Here is a 19,994-nt window from a genome sequence, read left to right on the forward strand (position 1 = left end):
ATGTTAGAAACAATCGAATGAAAGAAAAAACATTTGAGTACATATCTTAGGGTTCATTTCCCTATCATGACATTATGTGACCTTTTCTGCTTGACTCAGACATATACTAGTTGTTACAAATAAGGAAACCTTGGGACCTATTTTTCCTGGCTTACTCCATCAGGAAGAATGGACATTGCCCCATTTGTTAGGAAATGGAAAGACTTGGGAAAAATTATGTGTCTCTTTAAATGCAGGCCTCACAATCAATTCTCTATACAAGCTACAGATAGCATGGCTGCTGTAATTGTTGCGCACATTCTCTGCCACCAGAAGGCACTGTTTCATCAAATGCTCTAGCCTGAGGGAAGACGCTGAGAAACCAGAATATTCAGAGAACTCAAAAAATTAAACCCTCAAAACACCAGCAACCCAATTAATGCAAGAAGTAGAATGAAGAAAAAAGAAGGAGGAAGAGGAGGAGGAGAAGGAAAAGGAAGAGGAGGAGAAGGAGGAAGAGGGGAAAGAGGGAAGAAAAGAACAACCATTCACATGAAGAAATGCTCAACATCTCTGGCCATAAAAGTGACATAAATCTAAACCACATTGAGATTCCACCTCACCCCCGTTAGAATGGCCATTATTGAGAAAACTAACAATAACAGATGCTAGCAAGATTGTGGCCAAAAGGGTATGCTATGCTACTGCATTGTGGTGGGAGTGTGAACTCCCACTCTGGAAAACAGTGTGGAGGTTGATCGAAACATTAAACAAAGAGCTCCCCTATGACCCAGCAATTCCACTCCTGGGCATTTACCCACATGATCACAAACCAGTAAAGCCACCAGCACAACCATGTTCATTGCAGCATTATTCACCATAGCTAAGATATGGAATCAGCCCAGATGCCCCTCAGTGGATGGATGAATGGATCAGGAAAATGTGGTACATATACTACACAATGGAATTCTACTTATGCTCATAAAGGATGACATTGTGCTATTTGTGAAGAAATGGAAAGACTTGGAAAACTTCCTGTTAAGTGAATAGGTCAGGCACAGAGAGACAAAGGATGTGTGTCCTCCCTTGTCTGTGGAAGCTAGATCTAGCTTACAAACTTGTAAGTAAATATGTTGGGTGATATGCAGGTGTGTACAAATGTATCCACTGAAATATGTTCCTTTCAAGGGAGAACTCAGACAGTGTAATGCTTTAGAAGGCAAAGTCAAAGTTCAAAAAAATAAACAGGAGGCAAGGGTATGTGAAAGGTATGGGACTGGATCAAAGGGGAAGGGGCAATCAAACGAAGAGAAGAGGGGGAAACACAGACAAGATTCCAGTGTATGTCCTACAAAATTAAGAAGAGTGAGGGAGAGGGGTGGGGAGGGAGGGATGCATGATCATGTTGAAAGGGGTGACATTGATCGGGATGTTCTATTCATGAACTGCTTTGTTAAGTGGCAACTCTTTTGCACAACTACTTAAAGCTAATAAAAAAAATTAGTGAGCATGAGCTGATCATTTTCGAAAGCAGAGATAATTTTATCTTCTTAAAGATCTGCCTGCCTCAGGCAGTCAGGTCAGAGCCCAGAGGTGGGCCTCACCTGCTGACTGACTTCACAGTGGGTGCCCTTTCTGTTTTGGAAGGAGTCACCTGGCTGCCAGGTAGAAGATGCCAATGTGTATTTGCTGAGTAGATGGATTAAAAAAAGATGAGGACAAATGTGCACCAAGACGTGCCTCAAATGTGCTTTCCTGGCTGAGAGATTCCCATTCTATGACCGGGGCTGCCAAGAGGCCTTCCTTCAGGACTGGACTCTCCATGAGCCCCCTGCTCAAGGATGCAGAGGAAGCAGGACTCTTGGAGTCCCTCCCACGGCCATCTACCCTGGTGGCTACCTGCTGTGGACCACAGAGGCCTGAGCAGACAAGCACACGTTTCCTGAATACAGACAAGGAGGTTTGTGACTCAGAGTTCAACCATCTGCTAAGAGTGCTCCAGGGCCTGTGGTTCACTGTGCTCCATTCCTTTGCTCCCAGTGGCTCCTACTCCGCTGTGGACAGCAAGTGCAGGAAGTTCAGCTTTCCCTCGTAAGGCTGCCCCAGGCCGCCTTCCTATGCAGTACGGGAGAGAACACGGTCTCCGTAAGACCTGGCATTCGATATAATGCAATTCCCCTCAATCAGCTCACAGGTGGTATCTATCTGCCCATCTGTCCATCCATCCACCATCCATCCATCTGTCCGTCCGTCCATCTATCTACATATCTGTCCATCTGTTTGCTGACCTACCTCCCCACATCATAATTCTTCCGTATAGAAATGCTTCTGGGTAAGACGTACTTTTTAGATAAAATTTGCATAACAAAAGCCACTGTTACAGCCATTGACAGCAGACCTGATGGTCACTTTTCGCATGTTCACCCAGCTGTGCAAATACCACACCAATTCCAGGACAAGTTCATCCCGTTGGATGTGCGCAGCTCTCTGTGCCTGAACTATCTGCATGGCACGGCTAACGCTGCCCAGTTGTTTCCCTCTCTGTGGGTGGCACACTGGCCCCTCCAGGGCACAGGATGCCTGCCAGGGACCAGCCATGGAAAATTCTGTGCCATCGGGTCCCTGGTGGTTTAGCCTCGGGTCATTATGTCACTGCGCTCTATAGCTCACTAGGTGACCCAAGTGGGTCTCGCACGGCTCCGCCAGGAGAGGGGAGGGAGGGCTGTGGGGGCCTGCCGTGGATTTCCTGGCTCTCCCCGTGACTCCCTGCCCTGCGTGTCTTTCTCCTTTCATAATTTTGCTCAAAACTTGACTGCAGGGAAGGCCTAATCCTGTGAATCCTTCCAGCAAATCACCAGCCTTGGGTGGGCTCCGGGCTCCATCCTCACACTCACGGAAGATTAAATGACCCATGTGTGTGTGTGTGTGTTCAAAAATCATTGGGTAGGGGAGGTTCCATTACAAACGGGGAGCAAGGACAGACTGCAACTTGTAGCTCGGGTGCAGTTCCCAGGGATTTGCGCAACTAATCTCTTATTTTTCGAAAAAAAATTCATTTCTATAAAAATATTAAAAAGTCTGGGAATGTTGTGGTGCATGCCGCAATCCTGGCCCTGAGTGGCTGAGCAGGGTTACAGGGCCACACAGCAAGTTCAGGCTACATACTGAGACCCTGTCTCAAAAAAAAAAAAAAGTTGAAATAGGGGAGAGGGTGTGATGCCAGCCTATGTCCATTCCATCCTCTCCACCCAGGGGACGGTCACCACTGAACAGCGCCCCCTCCAGGGAATGCTGGGAGTTGTGGGACAAATTCATGATCCTTGGTCATGTGACGTTTTCCAAAGCAAACCCCTTAAATCTCTGGGCTCCTGTGGCCTTCTTTTGGGTCAAGTTACTTATAGTTAAATGAATCCTCACCGCTTTAATCTCCTAACATCTTCATTCTGTTTTTCAAAGATGAATTGGGTCCCTGGTAGATCCAAAGATCTGCAGGCTCAGATTCTGAGAAAAAGGATTATATTTATCACTGTGAAATAGGTTGTGTTCACCAGTGTTTAGCTGAGAGGGCAAAGAAATATATCCAGAGAAGATCGTGGGTATCTCACTAAAGCATAAGATATACTGGATTTGTAAAATCATCCGTTCCCAGGAGATGCTCGTGTGCCTGTAAGTCACGACTACACTGTGTTCTTGCTTGGGCATCTCTGTGCGGATTCTGGTGGAGGAGAGGGGTGCCTCCACACCGCTATTCACCTTGTACTCTGCCCTGCTGTGCGCACACTTGGTGGATCTTCCCTCCTGACGGTCCTGCCAGGCAGGGTGCGATTGTTTGTGTGTGGATTCTGTCTCTCACTGGACCACCAGCATACCAGAAGACGGGCCTGGCACACACCGTTCTATTCTTCCATTGTGTTCTGAGACCTCTACCATGTGAAGCACACACACACACACACACACACACGTGTCCCTACCCAGCCCTTAACTGCCTTCTACCCTCATCACACAAGAAAAGAGAGGGCGGCTTTCAGCCCCGCAGAGGAAGAGTGTGCTGAGAAGGGGCCTGGGGTCTGACCCAGCCACACTCAGGCCTCTTCCCCTCCATTCTCCCAAATATTCTACTCATCAGCCAGTCCAAATGCTAAGCAGTTTCTTTACCTGTCCTGTGTGCTTCCACTATTAACACAACAACAACAAAAGACAAAGACAAAGAATCTCTTCCTGCCTCCTAGGCTGCCATTTCTGCTTGGCAAAGTCCTGGCTACATCCTGATGTCACTGTGACCCAGGTACCACCTCCATGGGCTCCCTGAGGTTCAGGGTGCGGACAGGCTGCCCTTTCCCCGTGCTCTCCCTCCACTGTGTCCCGGGTGCATGCATGCTTCACCGCATCACTCAAGGTCCATTGGAATCACTCCCCAGGCTGCCAGGGTCAAAGGGCAAGGATGCTATCTTATCATCTCAGTACTGTTTTTCTAGCTACTGAATAAGTGGAGAATGGACAGACCGGGGTAGGCAAGGCAAAGGGGAGAACAAACCCCCTGGCCATCAGGGAGAGACCGTGACACTTCCCGCCTCAGAAGGGCTGGTTCACATGGCATCCATAAAGTCAGTAATCTGGAATTTGGAATAAGCAAAGATTCTCTGATTTTCTGGGGAAATTTATCATGAAGTGTATGCATCTGAAGTCGTACCTGAAATGTAAGAAGAAAGGAATTTTGATTACCTCTCTGGCTCAGGGAGCCCTTCCTGGGTGTGAGTCCCTGGTGGGCCCGACCGTTTGTGTAACATGCCTGAGTGAGCTTTGCCGCTCAGAGGGAAATGCTGAAGCCTGCAGATGATGCGTGTCTTTTATCAAGGACGAATTAGAGCCAGCATCCCCCGGCCCTCACGTTCTTCCCACCAGAGCAACACAGGGACACTGACTGTCAGATAATCCCCATGATCCCAGCTATCCCATATTCTAGAATTCTCTGGACAAGCCATTATCTTGGAAACCATCTACAAAATGGCCCTAGGTTTTGCAGGGCCACAATTGAATTGCTCTCACATAAAAACAAAAGCAAGGGCTGGGAAGGTGGCTCAGTGGTAGAGCGCTTGCCTTGCATGCATGAGGCCCTGGATTCAATTCCTCAGCACCACATAAAAACAAAAAGAAAAAAGCCAGAAGTGGCGCTGTGGTTCAAGTGGTAGAGCACTAGCCTTGAGCTGAAGAGCTGAGGGACAGCGCCCAGGCCCAGAGTTCAGGCCCCACGACTGACAAAAAAACAAAACAAAACAAAAGCAAGTTGGGCATGGTGCTGCATGGCTAGAACCCCACATACTCTGCAGAAAAAGGAGGGGCAGCACAAATTCGAGGACAAACTGGATAAAGAGAGCTACGAGATTGTATTCCAAAAAGAAAATAGAAACAGAAGGGCTGGGGTGTGTTTCAGAGATCAGAGCACTTGACAAGCATTCGCAAGACCCAAGGTTCACTCTCCAGACTTCCCTACCAGCCACAAAATCCTGGTCTCTTCAATCTTGGTACAACAACAAAAGAAAGCAAAACAACAACGACAACAAAAACCCCCAAAGCACCACTCCTGCTTGCATCTATACACAGAGGTTTGGGATTTACAGCAAGGCCTGTTTGCAATTCCAGAGATGCATGCTCTGCTCCTGAACTCTTTCTGAAGTTAGAACTCATCACACACTTTAAGAAAGCCAAACAGCAAGCAGCTCCACGTGAGTAAGCCCTAGAGAGCATGTTCACCTCACATTTTCCTGCACGGAAGGGGACAGTTACCATATGGCCCCTATTCTATCTCTCTACGCGTTCACAAGTTAGGCAAAAATACAATTCCATTTCAGAGCAAAGCAAACCCAAACGTTTTATTTCTGCTGTCCACATCTTTAAGTGAAATTACGGACCATTAAGCCTCAATTATTCAAATCAATATAAATAAAATTTCCTTCGAGGCCTCTCTTTGTGCACCAGCCCCCACTTTCCCATCTGCCCTTGCATCCGGGCCATTCCCCCTGCGTCTGTTCAGCATAGCCGTCATCTCTGCGGTCACTGTGCTGTTCCTGTTGGGCTCTAGTAAATGACAGGATCTCAGCAAGCATCCTGTGACTAGAGGCAGACCGCCCTCTCAGACAGGTGAAGTGTTCTTACCCCGTGGAGAGGAGATACGGCCACAAAGGAAGAGAACGGCCAACAGCACAGGACAGTGCCCAGCCCAGGAGACTTACTCCTGCTTTGCTCCAAGGAAGAAGCTGTACCACCTCCTGCGGAGCGCCTCCAGAGACAGGGTGGAGATGATGGTCAAGCAGGCCACACTGGAGTGAGGCTGTGTGACCGCTGTGGGTATCACTGCCCCGTCCCAAGGTCTCTGTCTGTATTCCAAAGATGTTCTGAAGTGCCGTCTTCCCTCGGGAGGCTCACCCCCTGTGATCATTCTGCCTCTGTCTCTGTTTAGCATGGCTGGGGGAGGGAGGGGGAGGGGGAAGGGGGAGGGAGAGGGGTAGACAAGTGGCTGGAACTCCTGGAACTCATGGCGTTTGGGCCTGAGGTCTAACACTCTAGTTATGGTGCTTTTTAGAATATGCCTTGTGTTGTCTACTCAGATGGGGCTGTGTCTTCAAGATCCCAAGTCATCTAACAGATCGTAGTTCCGAGGCTCTGGGAGGTCCTTAGTAACACTGCCCAAGTCGATGGGAGAGGCTCTGGGCACATCACGTTCCCTGCTTGCGCAGCTTCACACGGCTGGGTCTGAAGAGGATCGCGTCTCAGGTGAGGACGTGGTGACGGGGCCTTGGGTCCCTGGGGTTGGCGTCCTCACGTGGATGGAGTTCCTGTCTGAGGGGAGCCGTGGAACTCGACACACTCAAGGCTGACGGCTTGGGCTCATGAGGAAGTTAGCAACTTCTTTCTGGGGGTCCCAAACATGCATCCCCCACCTTCCCCCGGGCATGCCTCACCCCCAGGTGCTGTTTAAAATGCAACTGATCTGAGAAGTCAGGCAAGGGCCGTGCCTCTGTGCCCTGTGCTGTGCTCCATCCGTCAGGCACACACACCAGGCAGAGGCCAGCGGGGGACCACAGGGAGAGGGGACGATTGTGGAGCAGCGGTGGCCCCGGCGGAGGAGGAAGGCGATGACAGCAGAAGCGTGACGCCTCCCTGGAGAACCGAGAGGGGACGGACACCCCTTCAGCCCCCGACCACGCACCATCTTTCCTCAGGCACTTGACAGCTTCTTGGAGACCCGTCTGGGGATCTGAGCAATCAGGAAGCAGAGCTTTTAACAGTATCAAAATTGGGCCCCAGGGAGCGAGATTGTGGCGGCGAGCCCTCAGGCCCATCCGTGTCAATTAGTAGGCTCTAATTTTGTTTTCCGTCCACTTGTTCTGCGTTTGACCTCACTCCTTGAGTGATCTCAACCCCACATTAAGTCTTGAAAGCCAACAATTTTGTTGGAGCACACACACTGGTACTTTATGTTCAATGAAATGCTATTTTGCAGTGTGACGTCACCGGCAGGAAGGAAGTTAGGCAAGTGCACATCCCATGAGTGGCCGGCTCTGTGTTACGTGGCCATTCGCCCCTCGGATCTCAGCCCCCAAAGCTTGTTCTCCCAGCTGGGCACAGCCCTCTCCTGGGCACCATCGACAGACATGCCTCAGAGATCTACAGGGGCAGCCAGACCCCTGTGAACACAGGCACACGTGCAGAAATGAGGTGTGGCGGGTCATTCGGATCTCCAGCTCTCCCTGCATGGGCTGCGTCCCCAGTGCCCAGTGCCAGGAGGCCAATGGGGAGGCCCACAGACCTGGCTCACAATTCCCAGCTGACGACGAACTCATCACCGCTAAGCAAGGACAGAGTCACGGGAAATCTACTACCAAACCCTTTGAAGTCCTCCAAGAAGTTACAGGCAGCAGTGTTCATGCAGGTGTGTGTGTCCATCTGCATATCGCAGCTGCATGGAGGACAGTAGTCGGTGCTCAGTGGTATTTGGTTTTTTTTTTTTCTTGCTTATGTGGTGCTGAGGAATCGAACCCAGGGCCTCGTGCATGCAAGGCAAGCACTCTACCACCGAGCCACCTTCCCGGCCCTCAGTGGTATTTGGATTTGGCTCAGGAGCGAACATAAAAATGAACCAAATAGCAGAAATAAGCAAATAGCACCTGTGGAACAGCAAAGCTCACGGCCGCTGTAGCTGCCCACTGGGGCCTCAGGAAGCCATGGAGGACTGGGGCGGAGGCAATCCTCACCCAACACTGCCGCCAGGGCCCGCAGGACAGGCCTGGGAAGGACCACAGCCACATGTGACAAGAGTTGGCTGGACACCTTGGATGAGGCCCTGGGTGACAGTAAGAGGCTGGCGGTCCTGAGAGTTGAGAAGGGGGAAAGAACCCCTGGGGAGCACTGCCTTGTGCTCCCTTGTGCTCCCACTGACAGTGCCTGCCACGTCCAGCCCCACCATGACTTGTCTGTGTCTTCGTGCTTCATAGCCAAGCTCTCCCCGGGCTTTGGCGAGTCTTTAGGCCTGGGAGAGGGGGGGAGGTGTTTTCAGAGTAAGTCAGAACGGAGGCTGAACAGAACCATGTGTCAGGTAGCTCCGCAACACCAGAAACCCATGAGACAATCAGCTCACAGACAGGCTCATTCTGGTTCCCGTTCCAGGACTCACTGATTGGCCCCGTGGCTGTTTGGAGTCTGGTATGGAGGGGCAGCGTGGGGCATAGCCCATCAGGAGAGAACAAAACTGACCACTTCATGGCCACAGCATAGTCAGAGTCTGATTATTCTCCTCGGCTATAACCTCCAGTGACTCGCTCCCACCTGGATAGCGCCAACGGCTGAAGACCAAGTGCTAGCATTTTAGGGGACAGTTAACCAAAACATGGCTGACAAGCTCTGCAAACCAGCCTGGGAGCCAGGGACAGTGCCTTAACCTCCCTACCCCAAGACCCTCATCAGAGTATGGGTGCTCACGGGAGACTCTGCTCCTCTCAGCCTCAGATGTGGCTTCTCTCTCCCCAGCCCCACGTCCTTGACAGCACTGTCTAAGAAAGGAGCCGAGAGGTCAAGAAGGCTAATGGGCTCCCCTCCGTGCCTGGCGAGGGCAGAGCTGGCATGTACTGTGCGCTACTGTGGGGCAGCTCCTGGGTGAGAAGGGTTGAGTGGGACCTCATGAGAGGCTGCAATCTGGGCTTGGTCCCTGATATGTAGGAAAGAGATGTTGGAGAAACCCTGACTATTCAGAACAGAGCCTGGCAGGGAAGAGAAGACAATGAGCCGAGAGACAAACAGCTGTGCAAACCATCACATGTGAGGTCAAAACAGTGCAAATAAGAAAATGGAGTCAGATGCATCTTTGTCACTATTGCCTGGTGTGTGATCACAGGGCTTGAGCAGGGAGCTTTGAACTTGCTGGGCAGGCACGCCACTGCTGAGCCACACAGCTGGTATTCTGTGCACTGCATCTCTCTGAGACAGGCTCTTACTTCCTGCCTAGATTGTGATCCCTCTATGTGCACCTCCATGAAGCTAGGTCGACAGGCATACATCACAGCACCCAGCTTTTGGTCAAGATGGAGTCTTGCAAACCTTTTTGCTCAGGCTGGCCTTGTACCATGAGCTGCCCTCCTCAGCCTCCCGGCAGGGGGGTTATAAGCAGGAGCCACTGGGCCAGTCTCTAAAGGTGCGTAAGCTTCCTCAAGCACCCAGAGTCACAGTGACGAAGAGAACCCGTCAGCCTGCCACCAACGGGAGCTTCCATTCACCCGAGTCTCTCTGCGGAAACACAATTTGCCCCCAAGCTAGACACGCAATCCGATCAACTATGGTACATGGAGGCTTTATTACGTGGCAGCTTCCGTCCTGTGAGGGCAATATGCACTTCTGGCCTCCTGGTCCAGGGCGAGAAGGGGTGCAGTCAGACACGCACCGAGACGGTGGGCGGAGTCAGCAGAAGGACGGTGGGCCACAGGGGCTAGCACTCTGTTGTGGGGATGCGGAGTGATTCTTTCTTATTAATTAAGAGGGTGATCCGTGTTTGAGAGGGTGTCAATGGTAATTAATGAGGCTCCAGTAGGTTGCCAGGTTAAGAACTACGTGGGATAATTTAATTGAGGCAATAAATGATAATGGAAGTGTGGCGTGTGGGTCACTGCGGTGCAGGATGCAGTGTCTAATTAATGGGCCTTCCTGTGGGCTTTGCCCGCAGCAAGCCCTCAGCGGGCGCCACAGAGAAACTCACCCATGGCCAGGCACTGCTGCACATGCTCACGGGTCCTCACACTCCCCTCGGTGTAACTAAAATCAAACGGAGCTGGGAATCTTGGAGCTCTGCTGTGGTTAGATGGCAGCCTGGCTGGGAGGAAGGTCACCTGACCTGTCTACCGTCCTCCCTGAAGCAGCACTGGGCCTGCGGGGCACGCCTGCAGGCTGCCCCGCACATCCGCGCCGGGCAGCAGATGAGGATGCTCAGAGAAATCCCTGTGCAGCCCTCAGAGAAAGCTCCTTGCAAGAGCCAGCTGTGAACACTCCAGCTGTGGTCACTCGAGCTGTGGGCCCTCGAGCCCACAGCCTAAACTACTTGGGGGTGGAGACCAGGAAGTCACTGTTGGAGGCCAGCATGGGCACAAAATGTCCACCAGACTCCATCCTGGCCAGGGCAGCTCAGCATTGGGCAGCGGTGGCTCGGGTCTGGGACAAGGAGTCTGGGCGGATCATGACTCAACGCTACGTCCGCGAGACCCCATCTCAGCAGAATGGCCGAGCGTGCTGGTATGACTTTGCCACCCCAGCTGCAGCAGAAGTGTAAGAGGATTGAGGTCGAGGCCAGCCTGGGCAAAAAGTGATAACCCTAGTTCAGAAATAACCAGTGCACAAAGGGCTGGAGTCATGGTTCAAGTGGTATAGCACCCGCCTAGCAAGTGTAAAGCCCTCAGTTCAAAATCCAGTACGCTCTGCCTGCCTCCCCCCAAAAGAAAAGATACCTTCCCACTGAAGCAACACTGGTCAAAGCTAAAATAATCAAAAATATTAGCATGTGTCTCTCTTTGCTGGGAGAGTTTTGGCTCATCTCTTGCTATTGAGACTCAGGTCCCCAGATGCCAAATTAAATAATCTTAGCAGCAGGGCTCAGCGCCAGGCTCTAATTTGGGGTACAGCCCCTCAGGCTGTCCTCCGAAGGGAGGAAAGGTGGTGGCACCAAGAATTCAAATGGCAGTCGCTGGGCTGAATAGTGGCTCCAGCTGTCACAGGAGTGAGGGGCGCGGGTTTGGCTGACTGAACCTAGATTCCAGGCTCTGCTCAAGCTGATTGTGTGTGCATGTGTTTTGTAAATTTGTTCGGTACTTAGGTTTGAATTCAGGATGTTGAATTTGCTATATAGACATTCTACCATGGTGCCACACCTCTAGCGGAGTTGTTTGCCCAGCCTATGTTTAACATAGGGTGGACCTTCCTGCCTGGGTGCTCAATTCTGGTTTTCCACTTCGTGTCACAGCTAGGATGGCAGGCATACCACACCACACCTGGCTTTTCATTGAGATGGAGTCTCTCTGACTTTTCTGTCCTGATTAGCCTCCAACCTCCAACCATGGTCCTCCTGATTTCAGCCTCCCAAGTACCTAAGATGATCAATGTGAGCCACTGGTGCCTGGACCTGGCTGAGCCATTGGAAGGATTTCCTGCAGCCTGGAGGGCTGGTAGTTAATTCTACCCTGGGAAATTGAGAGGATGTATATATTTAGATCAAGCAAAAATAATGAAGATTTCTGAAGCAGAGAAAAATTGAGTAACAGCACTTTTATAAAGGAGAAGAGATAGAGGCAGTAGAGTTCTACAGGGCCTTTCTGGACAGGTATGGAGGTCATGGTGGAGGTAACGGTTCACAGAGGAAGCGGGGGGTCAGAGGTGGGGAGGGAAAGAAGCCAGGGAGGGACCCTGAGGCAGGGCTGCCTGGGTTTCTACCACCTTCCAGATCTCTTTGCAAAGGTGGCCTCTTTTCTTCAGTTTATAGCTTATTCCTTTTAAAGAGCAGCCAAAGATGCCTCTGACTTTCAGTGAGAAGACGGATGCAGTCACACTGAAGTGTTTATGTAGCTACCCACATTACTCCTAATACTTGCTGCTGGTTGCTATTATGACCAGTGGTCCAAATGCAGCTGTTCTTTGCATTTTTCCTGTCAGAATGAAAAGATCCTCCAATAGAAACCTCAGGGAGCATAGCAGATGATAGTTGTAGCTCTTGCTCGGGTGCTGGAATGCTGGAGGCTACATCAGGTGTGTGCTGGGGAGCGAAACTGGCTCCTTACGCCAGGACTACCTTTGTCTTTCCTGAAAAAAGTTAGATGAAAAAAATGGGGGATGGGGGAAAACTGGGAAGGAGCAAAGGAAGGGGTAACATTGTCCAAAGAGAAATGTACTCATTACCTGACATATGAAATGGTAACTCCTCTGTATACCACCTTTATAATAATTAAAGCTTTCAATGAACAATTACGTTTCAGTAGCTGTACAGCGGAGTTGCCACTCAATGAAGCAGTTTGTGAATACAATGCACCTTGGTCATTGTTCTCCATCATTCTCCCCCATTCCTCCTAACCTGCCCTTTGCCTCAACTTTTTTAGTTTTGTAGGATATGCACTGAATTTTGTGACTATATTCTCCCCCCTTAAGACAGACAGAAAATAAATCAGAGCTGTGCACAAGCCGATTTTGTGTGTTCCTTAGAAGCACTGATAGTCACAAGGGTGTGCTTTCCACGTGTGCTCTGCATCGTGTTTGGACATGACACTCCCACGGCCTCTGTCCCCTCCCCGAGTCGTGGAGACTCCCTTCTGGCCAGCAACTCCTAGGCATTTCCCAGTGTCACTGCTGGTGTCACAAAGCCAGGAGTGATCAAGGGGATGCCAGGATGTCGGGGGGACACTGGGGCCCGGGGGTGCGGCGCCAGGACACTGGGGGTCATCACTGCTCACTTGCCTTCCAGGGCTTCATGATTCTGAATGAAAACTGTGACCTCCGCAAACCAGTGGAGAAACGTGAGCCGCTTGGAACCTGAGCTCCCCCTGGGCAGAGCTCCACGAGCTCCACTTCTAAAATGGATCTGTTTTTTATTCATAATGATGAAAGAACATGAAGTACCTTCAAGAAATCAAGATGCTTTCAGCCTTGTGCTCCAACTCCAATTTCACCTCCTCAAACACATACTTTTCCACTATCAACCCGCCAGTGACATTTTCCTATATTCAGAGGAAGTGATTTCCTCCAATTTTACAGTCTCTCCAGCCTTGCGTCCTGAGACGCAGAGGGCTCTCCGCTCACAAGCGTGGGACTCATGAAAATGAGTGCACACACAGTGGGAGAGCGCCGTGCCGGCCAGATGAACGTGGCTGCATCCAGACTTGAGTCACCTTCAGGGAGGAGCCCAGGGAGCGAGCCCAGGGGGAGGGCCAGCAGGCAAGCGAATCACTGTGCCTGTCAGCCCTGGGCAGGCCAGCATCCACGAGATATGGGGAGGAGACGTGTGTGTGTGTGTGTGTGTGTGGCAGGCCTGCATCCACGAGATATGGGGAGGAGACGTGTGTGTGTGTGTGTGTGTGTGTGTGTGTGTGGCAGGCCTGCATCCACGAGATATGGGGAGGAGACGTGTGTGTGTGTGTGTGTGTGTGTGTGTGTGTCAGGCCTGCATCCACGAGATATGGGGAGGAGACGTGTGTGTATGTGTGTGTGTGTGCGTGCGTGTGTGTGTATGTGTGTGCATGTGTGTCCTCAGAAGGATGGGAGAGGCCTCGGCTTGCTCCAAGCCTAGGGCATGAAGCGAATCTTGGTTCCACTCAGCCTGTTTTGCAAAAGGCAATTCTACAAAAGCAAAGCCGTCTGTGGACGGCGGTGGTGTGCGGGACCCTTGCCAGGTTCAGAGGTCTCAGCATCCAGAGCTGGGCTGTGCGGTGGATGATCCCCAGGGGCTGTGAGCCACGCGTGGCTCACCGTGGACCGAAGAGAGGGCTCTGTGTAGGTACAGGCAGGCAGTCTCTATGAAGTGCCTTCCACCCTCTCTAGAATGAACCTCCCCATTACAGCTCACACCGGTGACCACAAGGCTTGTGGCTTCTACATTTACTAGTTAGGGGTGTTAGCGTGAGGAAAAGGGGTGGGCTGCTCAGGGCTGGCATGTGGAGCTGGGGAGGAGTTTTCATGTTCGGTGGTTTGGTGGGGGAGGGAATGAGGATGCAGATTTGGAAACGGTCAGGTTAAATTGGTGATATTTGAGAGACATTGGAGCAGCTATGGGCCTATTCTACAGGCAAAACAGGCTTCGACTTCTTATGGCTCACTTTGTCGAAGCGCATGTTAATTACTCAAAAGAGGCTGGTGGCAGTACCTCAGACGCGCACACACCACCACTCAAGTCAGCTTAGTCATACAAAGGCACTCCCATATGCGTTCCTGATATGTTTATATTTTAAGTCTAGCATCCACACATGAGAGGAAAGATGAAACTTTGTTCTTCTGAACTTGGCTTACTTTATATAGAATATGATGGTCTCCAGATCCATCCATCTCTCTGCAAGTAAGATAATCTCATTTCTCTTATGACTGAATGATACTCCAGTATATACACCACAGCTCTGGATCCATTCATCTCTCTCAGGGCATCTGGACTCTTCCCAGAGCTCGGCTTTGTGAATAGACTGCTGTGAACATGAGCATACGTGAACCTCCATTATATCCTGACTTACGTTCTTTTGGATCCCTGCTTGAATAATATCACTGGGTGGTGGGACACATCTACTTTTGATTTTTCAGGGAAGCTCCATACAGCAAAGGAAATGACAGGGTAGATTCCAGCCCAAGGAGACCAAACACATGCTGCTGAATTATGAGTGAGTCACTGAAGGGATTAGAGGGGCGATGTAAAAGTTCCCCGAAACCAATGAAAATGAACACAACCTTCCAGAACCACTGGATACAGCAAAGGCAGTTCTAAGAGGAAAGTTTATTTGTGTGAGTGTCCATATCAATACAACTGAGAGACCTCAAAATAATACCCTAATAATGTGCCTCAAGCTTCTAGAAAAGTGAAACAAGACAAAGCCAAAACGAGCAGACAGAAAGAAATACTATAGATTGGGGCAAAAATCAATACCATCGAAACTAAACATCTATAGAAAGAAACAAGGAAAAAAAACGTTGACCCTTTTAAAGACAAAAGTTATAAGCCCTTAGCAAATGTGACTCAAAGAAGGGATGTGACCCAGACAAATGAAATTATGGAGGAAAATGGGGGATATACCTCCAGTTCTGGGCTTTTCTTACCAGTCCTGGGTCTTGAACTCAGGGCCTGGGCACTGTCTGTGAGCTTCTTTTGCTCAAGGCTAGCACTCTACCACTTGAGCTCCAGCGCCATTTCCAGCTTTTTCTGCTTATGTGGAACTGAGGAATGGAACCCAGGACTTCATGCATGCTAGGCAAGCACTCTACTACTGAGCCACCTTCCCAGCCCTAACTCCAGGTTGTATGAAAATGCATTGCTCCAAGATTCATCTACTGCCTTCATTTGTAAATAAGATGACCCAAGGTCAGAAATATCAGAGACACAGTAGAGGACAAAAGAGAAGCTGCTGTTCTAAGTAAGAGACCAAAGGCAAAGTCATTGTTAATTGATTTTTGAGAGTCTGTGAAGCATGAAAAACGTTTCAGAGGCAGTTTGACAACAACAACAACAAAATCTCAAGCTCTCCTGTCACCCCACAGAACAGTGTCCAGGTGAGGCCATGCAAGGGTGCGGTCGTGCGAGGGCATGGGCGTGCCAGGACGTGGTGGTGCAAGTCCAGAGGCGGCCAGCCCCACCGCACTGCTAACTGGCTTCACAACCTCAGAAGAGCCACCTGCCCCCTCACTTGCTGTAAAAGCCAGGGCTGGAACTGGACTTCAAGCATCATACTGGAAGTGTTCCTGACCTGAGGACTCATCTTCAAGCGCATCCCACAGATGCCAAGACAGACCGTAAACAACAGCTGCAGAGATAATGAGGGCCACACTGGCAGAGGGGGAGGGCGGCCAGCGCCAGCATCTTCCTTCCCCAAATGCCTCGGGGGCCGAGGGGAGGGAGGGCCGTCACACTGGGGATGAGAAGAGGTGAGCACACTGCCTCTCCCGGCCTCTAATTCTATTTAGCTTTGCTATTTAAGACAAAAAAAAATCCCGAACCAGCGACATTAGATGTGCCCCAGGGTGAGGTGACTGTCTGAGCATCTGTGTTCAGCAGTGCCCTAGAGGAGGGGGGGCCCGGGGGGCTCCTGTGGCCGCTGTCAGAGAAGCAGCGCTGTCAGAGAAGCCCTTCAGAACCCTGGAGAAGGCACAGCGGCTGGGGGAGCCAAGGGTGCTGTTGCCTAGCAACGTGCTCCTGTCTGTGTGGGAAATAATGGCTCCTGGAGGAGACACGGGAGGAGGTGGCCTGGGCAGAACCCATTTCTCAGGCAGCTGATGCCTCCCCAGGCTTGGGTGGCAGCACATAGAACAAGGAGCCTTTAATACCAGGTTCTACGACAAGAACCACGCAGGATAATATCACAGCAAGAGCTCTGAGCGTCCCCACAGTCTCCTGGCCCGTGGAAACTCTGAGAACAAACCACCAAAGAAGCCATGACACGGGCGGGCCATAGGGCCATAGCGAGGAGGGAGGGGTCTGGGGAATGGGGGGGGGCACGGAGGCTGTCTGAACTTACCACTTATCCACTTTGCCTCCGGGTCGTGGATTTTAAAATCATCACTGCAAAGATCTTCCACGGTGACCTTCTTCTTTTGAGACAGACTATTATCTTCCGCTAGGAAAAAAACAAACATAGTTGAATGTTCTGATTCATCAGCAGAGGAAGCTTGGGAAAGGCAGGCTGGTTGCCACTCAGCAGTAGTGCCTAGGGTCGAACGTCGATTCTAGGGATGGAGGGTAAGCAGAAGCTGGTCTTGCTTTCTGAAAAAAATGATCAGAACCTGCAATGAGGAGGCCATGGTTCCAATGGCCTCAGTTCCCTCCCATGCCCACCCACAGGCCACCCTGCTTAGCTAGGGAGGCTACTCATTAATTAAATCCTGGCTGATTTATGAATAAAGTGGGCATGGTCGGGGCACGTGCACGCGCGTGTGCAAACACACACATACACACACTCCCACAGTATCCAAAATGCAACCTGTGGAAGCGGTCCTTCATCAGACATTTATTCAGTGCCACCAACTATGGGTGCACAGGGGTGGCTGGGAGCTCAAAGACCCCTTTGTAGGTGTTTATTCTCCATAAGCATCATCTGTTCCTGGCTATCTTTGGGCCGTGTCTTGTTCACAAAGGGTGACATCCCAAGGTCCATACCCTCGGCTTACAGGGCCGCCCTGCCTCATCTCCACATGCGTGTCTAAGGGGAGGCATCGCTCCCAGGACCGCAAAGGCACTGAGGCGGTCTCCATCCCCAGGATGCTCAGATAATGGCTCCGTGGGCAAAACTTCAAAGTGCAGAAGCTCTTATCCTACTTCTAGAGGTCAGAGGCTGGGGTGTCAGATCTCGCTCAGAACAGGTCATCTCCATCAGAGCCACAAAACCCACCTGTCTGCTTTGAAAAGACCCAGGGCTGCCCAGAAAGCCGACGTGAGACGTGCACACTGGGCGCCACCTAGCAAAACTCTTCTGTCACCCTGGAGACTCTACCTCAACATGACCGTTTCTCAGGAACATCAGAAGTTGTGCATTGGTTGATTTCTTGCTGCTCAAATGGAATTACTGTGCATGAAATCTCGAGTTGAGGCAGCCTCATTATGAGATGTGATTTTAGGCAGCTCGGCCTCCGAGGTTTAGTTTATACAACTACAATATGCTTAACCGAGGCCAAGCTCTTCTTCCTAATTGCCACAGAGGCCGGCACCAAAGCCAGGTTGGGAAATGGCATGGTTTAAACCGTGAGGTATTTCCACATAGAAAGCAGATGCCAAATGGGAAATTTAAAGATGACTGAATGTTTTTTCTTTTAGGGAAGGGGTGGGCTGGGGTGGGTGAGGAGGTTGAATGGGGTGCATTGATCAAGATGCATTATGTTCATAAACTACTTTGTTGAATGACAACTCCTTTGTACAACTACTTAAAGATAATAAAAATATTCAAAAAAGATTACTAGGTAGTGCTCTTTAGAGCTAATGAAGTTCTAATGTGAGGTAGATGACATTTAAGTTTTGTCTGTTTAATCTCCACTATTCAAAGATAATTCTAGCTCACATTTTCAGGCAACAATATGTCTAATAAGAAAAACAATGCAAAACTACCATTTAGACAAGCTCTGGAAATAAAAGGTATGAAGTCAGTTTTATGCTATTGTTTTCAATTTCTAAATGTGTTCCATTAACAAATATGCTTCTTGTATGGCTAGTGCAGATCTTCTCCCAGTCTGTGGGCTTTCTGTTGATCTTGCGAGCTACGTCTTTGCCCTGCAGAAGCTCTGCAGATTCATGCCATCCCATTTGTCCAACCTTTCTTTGATTTGTTGTGCTTCTGGGTCTCTATTAAGAAAATTTCAGCCTGTGCCAAGGAGACCTAGGGTTTCTCCTATTCCTTCCTGTAATGCTTTCATGGAGTCTGCTTTTATTTCGAGGTCTTTGATCCATTCAGAGTTGATTCTGGTACAGGGTGATATATACGGATCTAGCTTTAGTTTTCTACAAGTGTTTTACCAATTTGCCAGCACCATTTACTGAAGAGTCTATCTTTCTTCCATTCTATTTCTTTAGCTCGCTGGTCAAAGATTTGGTGGCTATAGGTCTGTAGGTTCATTTCTGGGTCTTCAGTCCTATTGCATTGGTCCTCAGGTCTGTCCTTGTGCCAGTACCAAGATGTTTTGATTACTATGGATTTGTAGTAGAGTTTGAAATTTGGAATTGATATTCCTCCAGCACTGTTCTTTCTGTTGAGGATTGTTTTTGCTATTTGGGGTCTTTTATTGTTCCATATGAATTTTTGGATTGCTTCTTCTATTTCCTTGAAGAATGAGGTTGAGATATTGACAGGTATCACACTGTGGGAGTATTACCATTTTCATGATGTTAATCCTCCCAATCCAGAAGCATGGGAGGTTTTTCCACTCGCTTAGTTCTGCTTTAATTTCCTTTTTCAGGTTTTTAAAGTTTTCATCATAGAGGTCCTTAATCTCTTTTGTTAACTCCTAAGTATTTTATTTTTTTGTGGGGCTATTACAAAGAGGGTTACATTCCTAATTTCAGCTGCGCTCTTCTCATTATTGGCATACAGGAAAGCCATTGATTTCTGAGGGTTAATTTTATACCCTGCTACTTTGCCAAAGTTTCTGATCAGCTCAAGTAACTTGGGAGTGGAGTCCATGGGGTTCTTTAAATACAAGATCACATCATCTGCAAAGAGGGAGAGTTTTACTTCATCTTTCCCTATTTGGATTCCCTTTATGTTTGCATCTTTTCTCACATCCAAAATATACTTAGAACTCAAAAAACTAAGTCCCCCAACAATAAATCCTCAAGAAACAACTGCCTGATTAATAAATGGGCTAAAGACTTAAAGAGAGACTTCTCTGAAGATGAAATAAGAATGGCCAATAGACACATGAAGAAATGCTCAACTTCTCTAGCCATAAAAGAAATGCGGGGCGGGGGGTGGGGGGAGATGGGAGGGCATGGATGGAAGGGGAAACAAAGGAGGAGGCAACAATGCTTGATAAGAAATGTACTCATTAACTTGCTCATGTAATTGTAACCCCTCTGTATGGTATTTTCACAATAAAAAAACTTACTGATTAAAAAAAAGAAATGCAAATCAAGACAATGTTGAGGTTCTACCTCACCTCAGTTAGAATGGCTATGATCAATAAATCTAGTAACAACAGATGCTGGAGGGGATGTGACCAAAAGGGAACCCTACTGCATTGTTGGTGGGAGTGTAAACTTGTCCAACCACTTTGGAGAGTAATAAGGTAGCTCAGTGGTAGAGTGCTTGCCTTGCATGCCT

The 19,994-nt window shown here is 49.6% G+C and overlaps 1 protein-coding gene across 1 annotated transcript in view; it reads right to left on the reverse strand.

The window, feature by feature from the left end:
- Dpp6 (dipeptidyl-peptidase 6) overlaps nucleotides 1–19,994 on the reverse strand; it is a 196,405-nt gene that overhangs the window by 167,719 nt on the left and 8,692 nt on the right. Inside the window, exon 3 of the mRNA XM_013027211.1 lies at nucleotides 16,707–16,805. Within this exon, the coding sequence (XP_012882665.1) occupies nucleotides 16,707–16,805 (99 nt within the window). The remainder of the gene's footprint in view (nucleotides 1–16,706; nucleotides 16,806–19,994) is intronic.

The sequence above is a fragment of the Dipodomys ordii genome, unplaced genomic scaffold (genome assembly GCF_000151885.1).
Source record: "Dipodomys ordii isolate 6190 unplaced genomic scaffold, Dord_2.0 Scaffold101, whole genome shotgun sequence".
NCBI lineage: Eukaryota > Metazoa > Chordata > Mammalia > Rodentia > Heteromyidae > Dipodomys > Dipodomys ordii.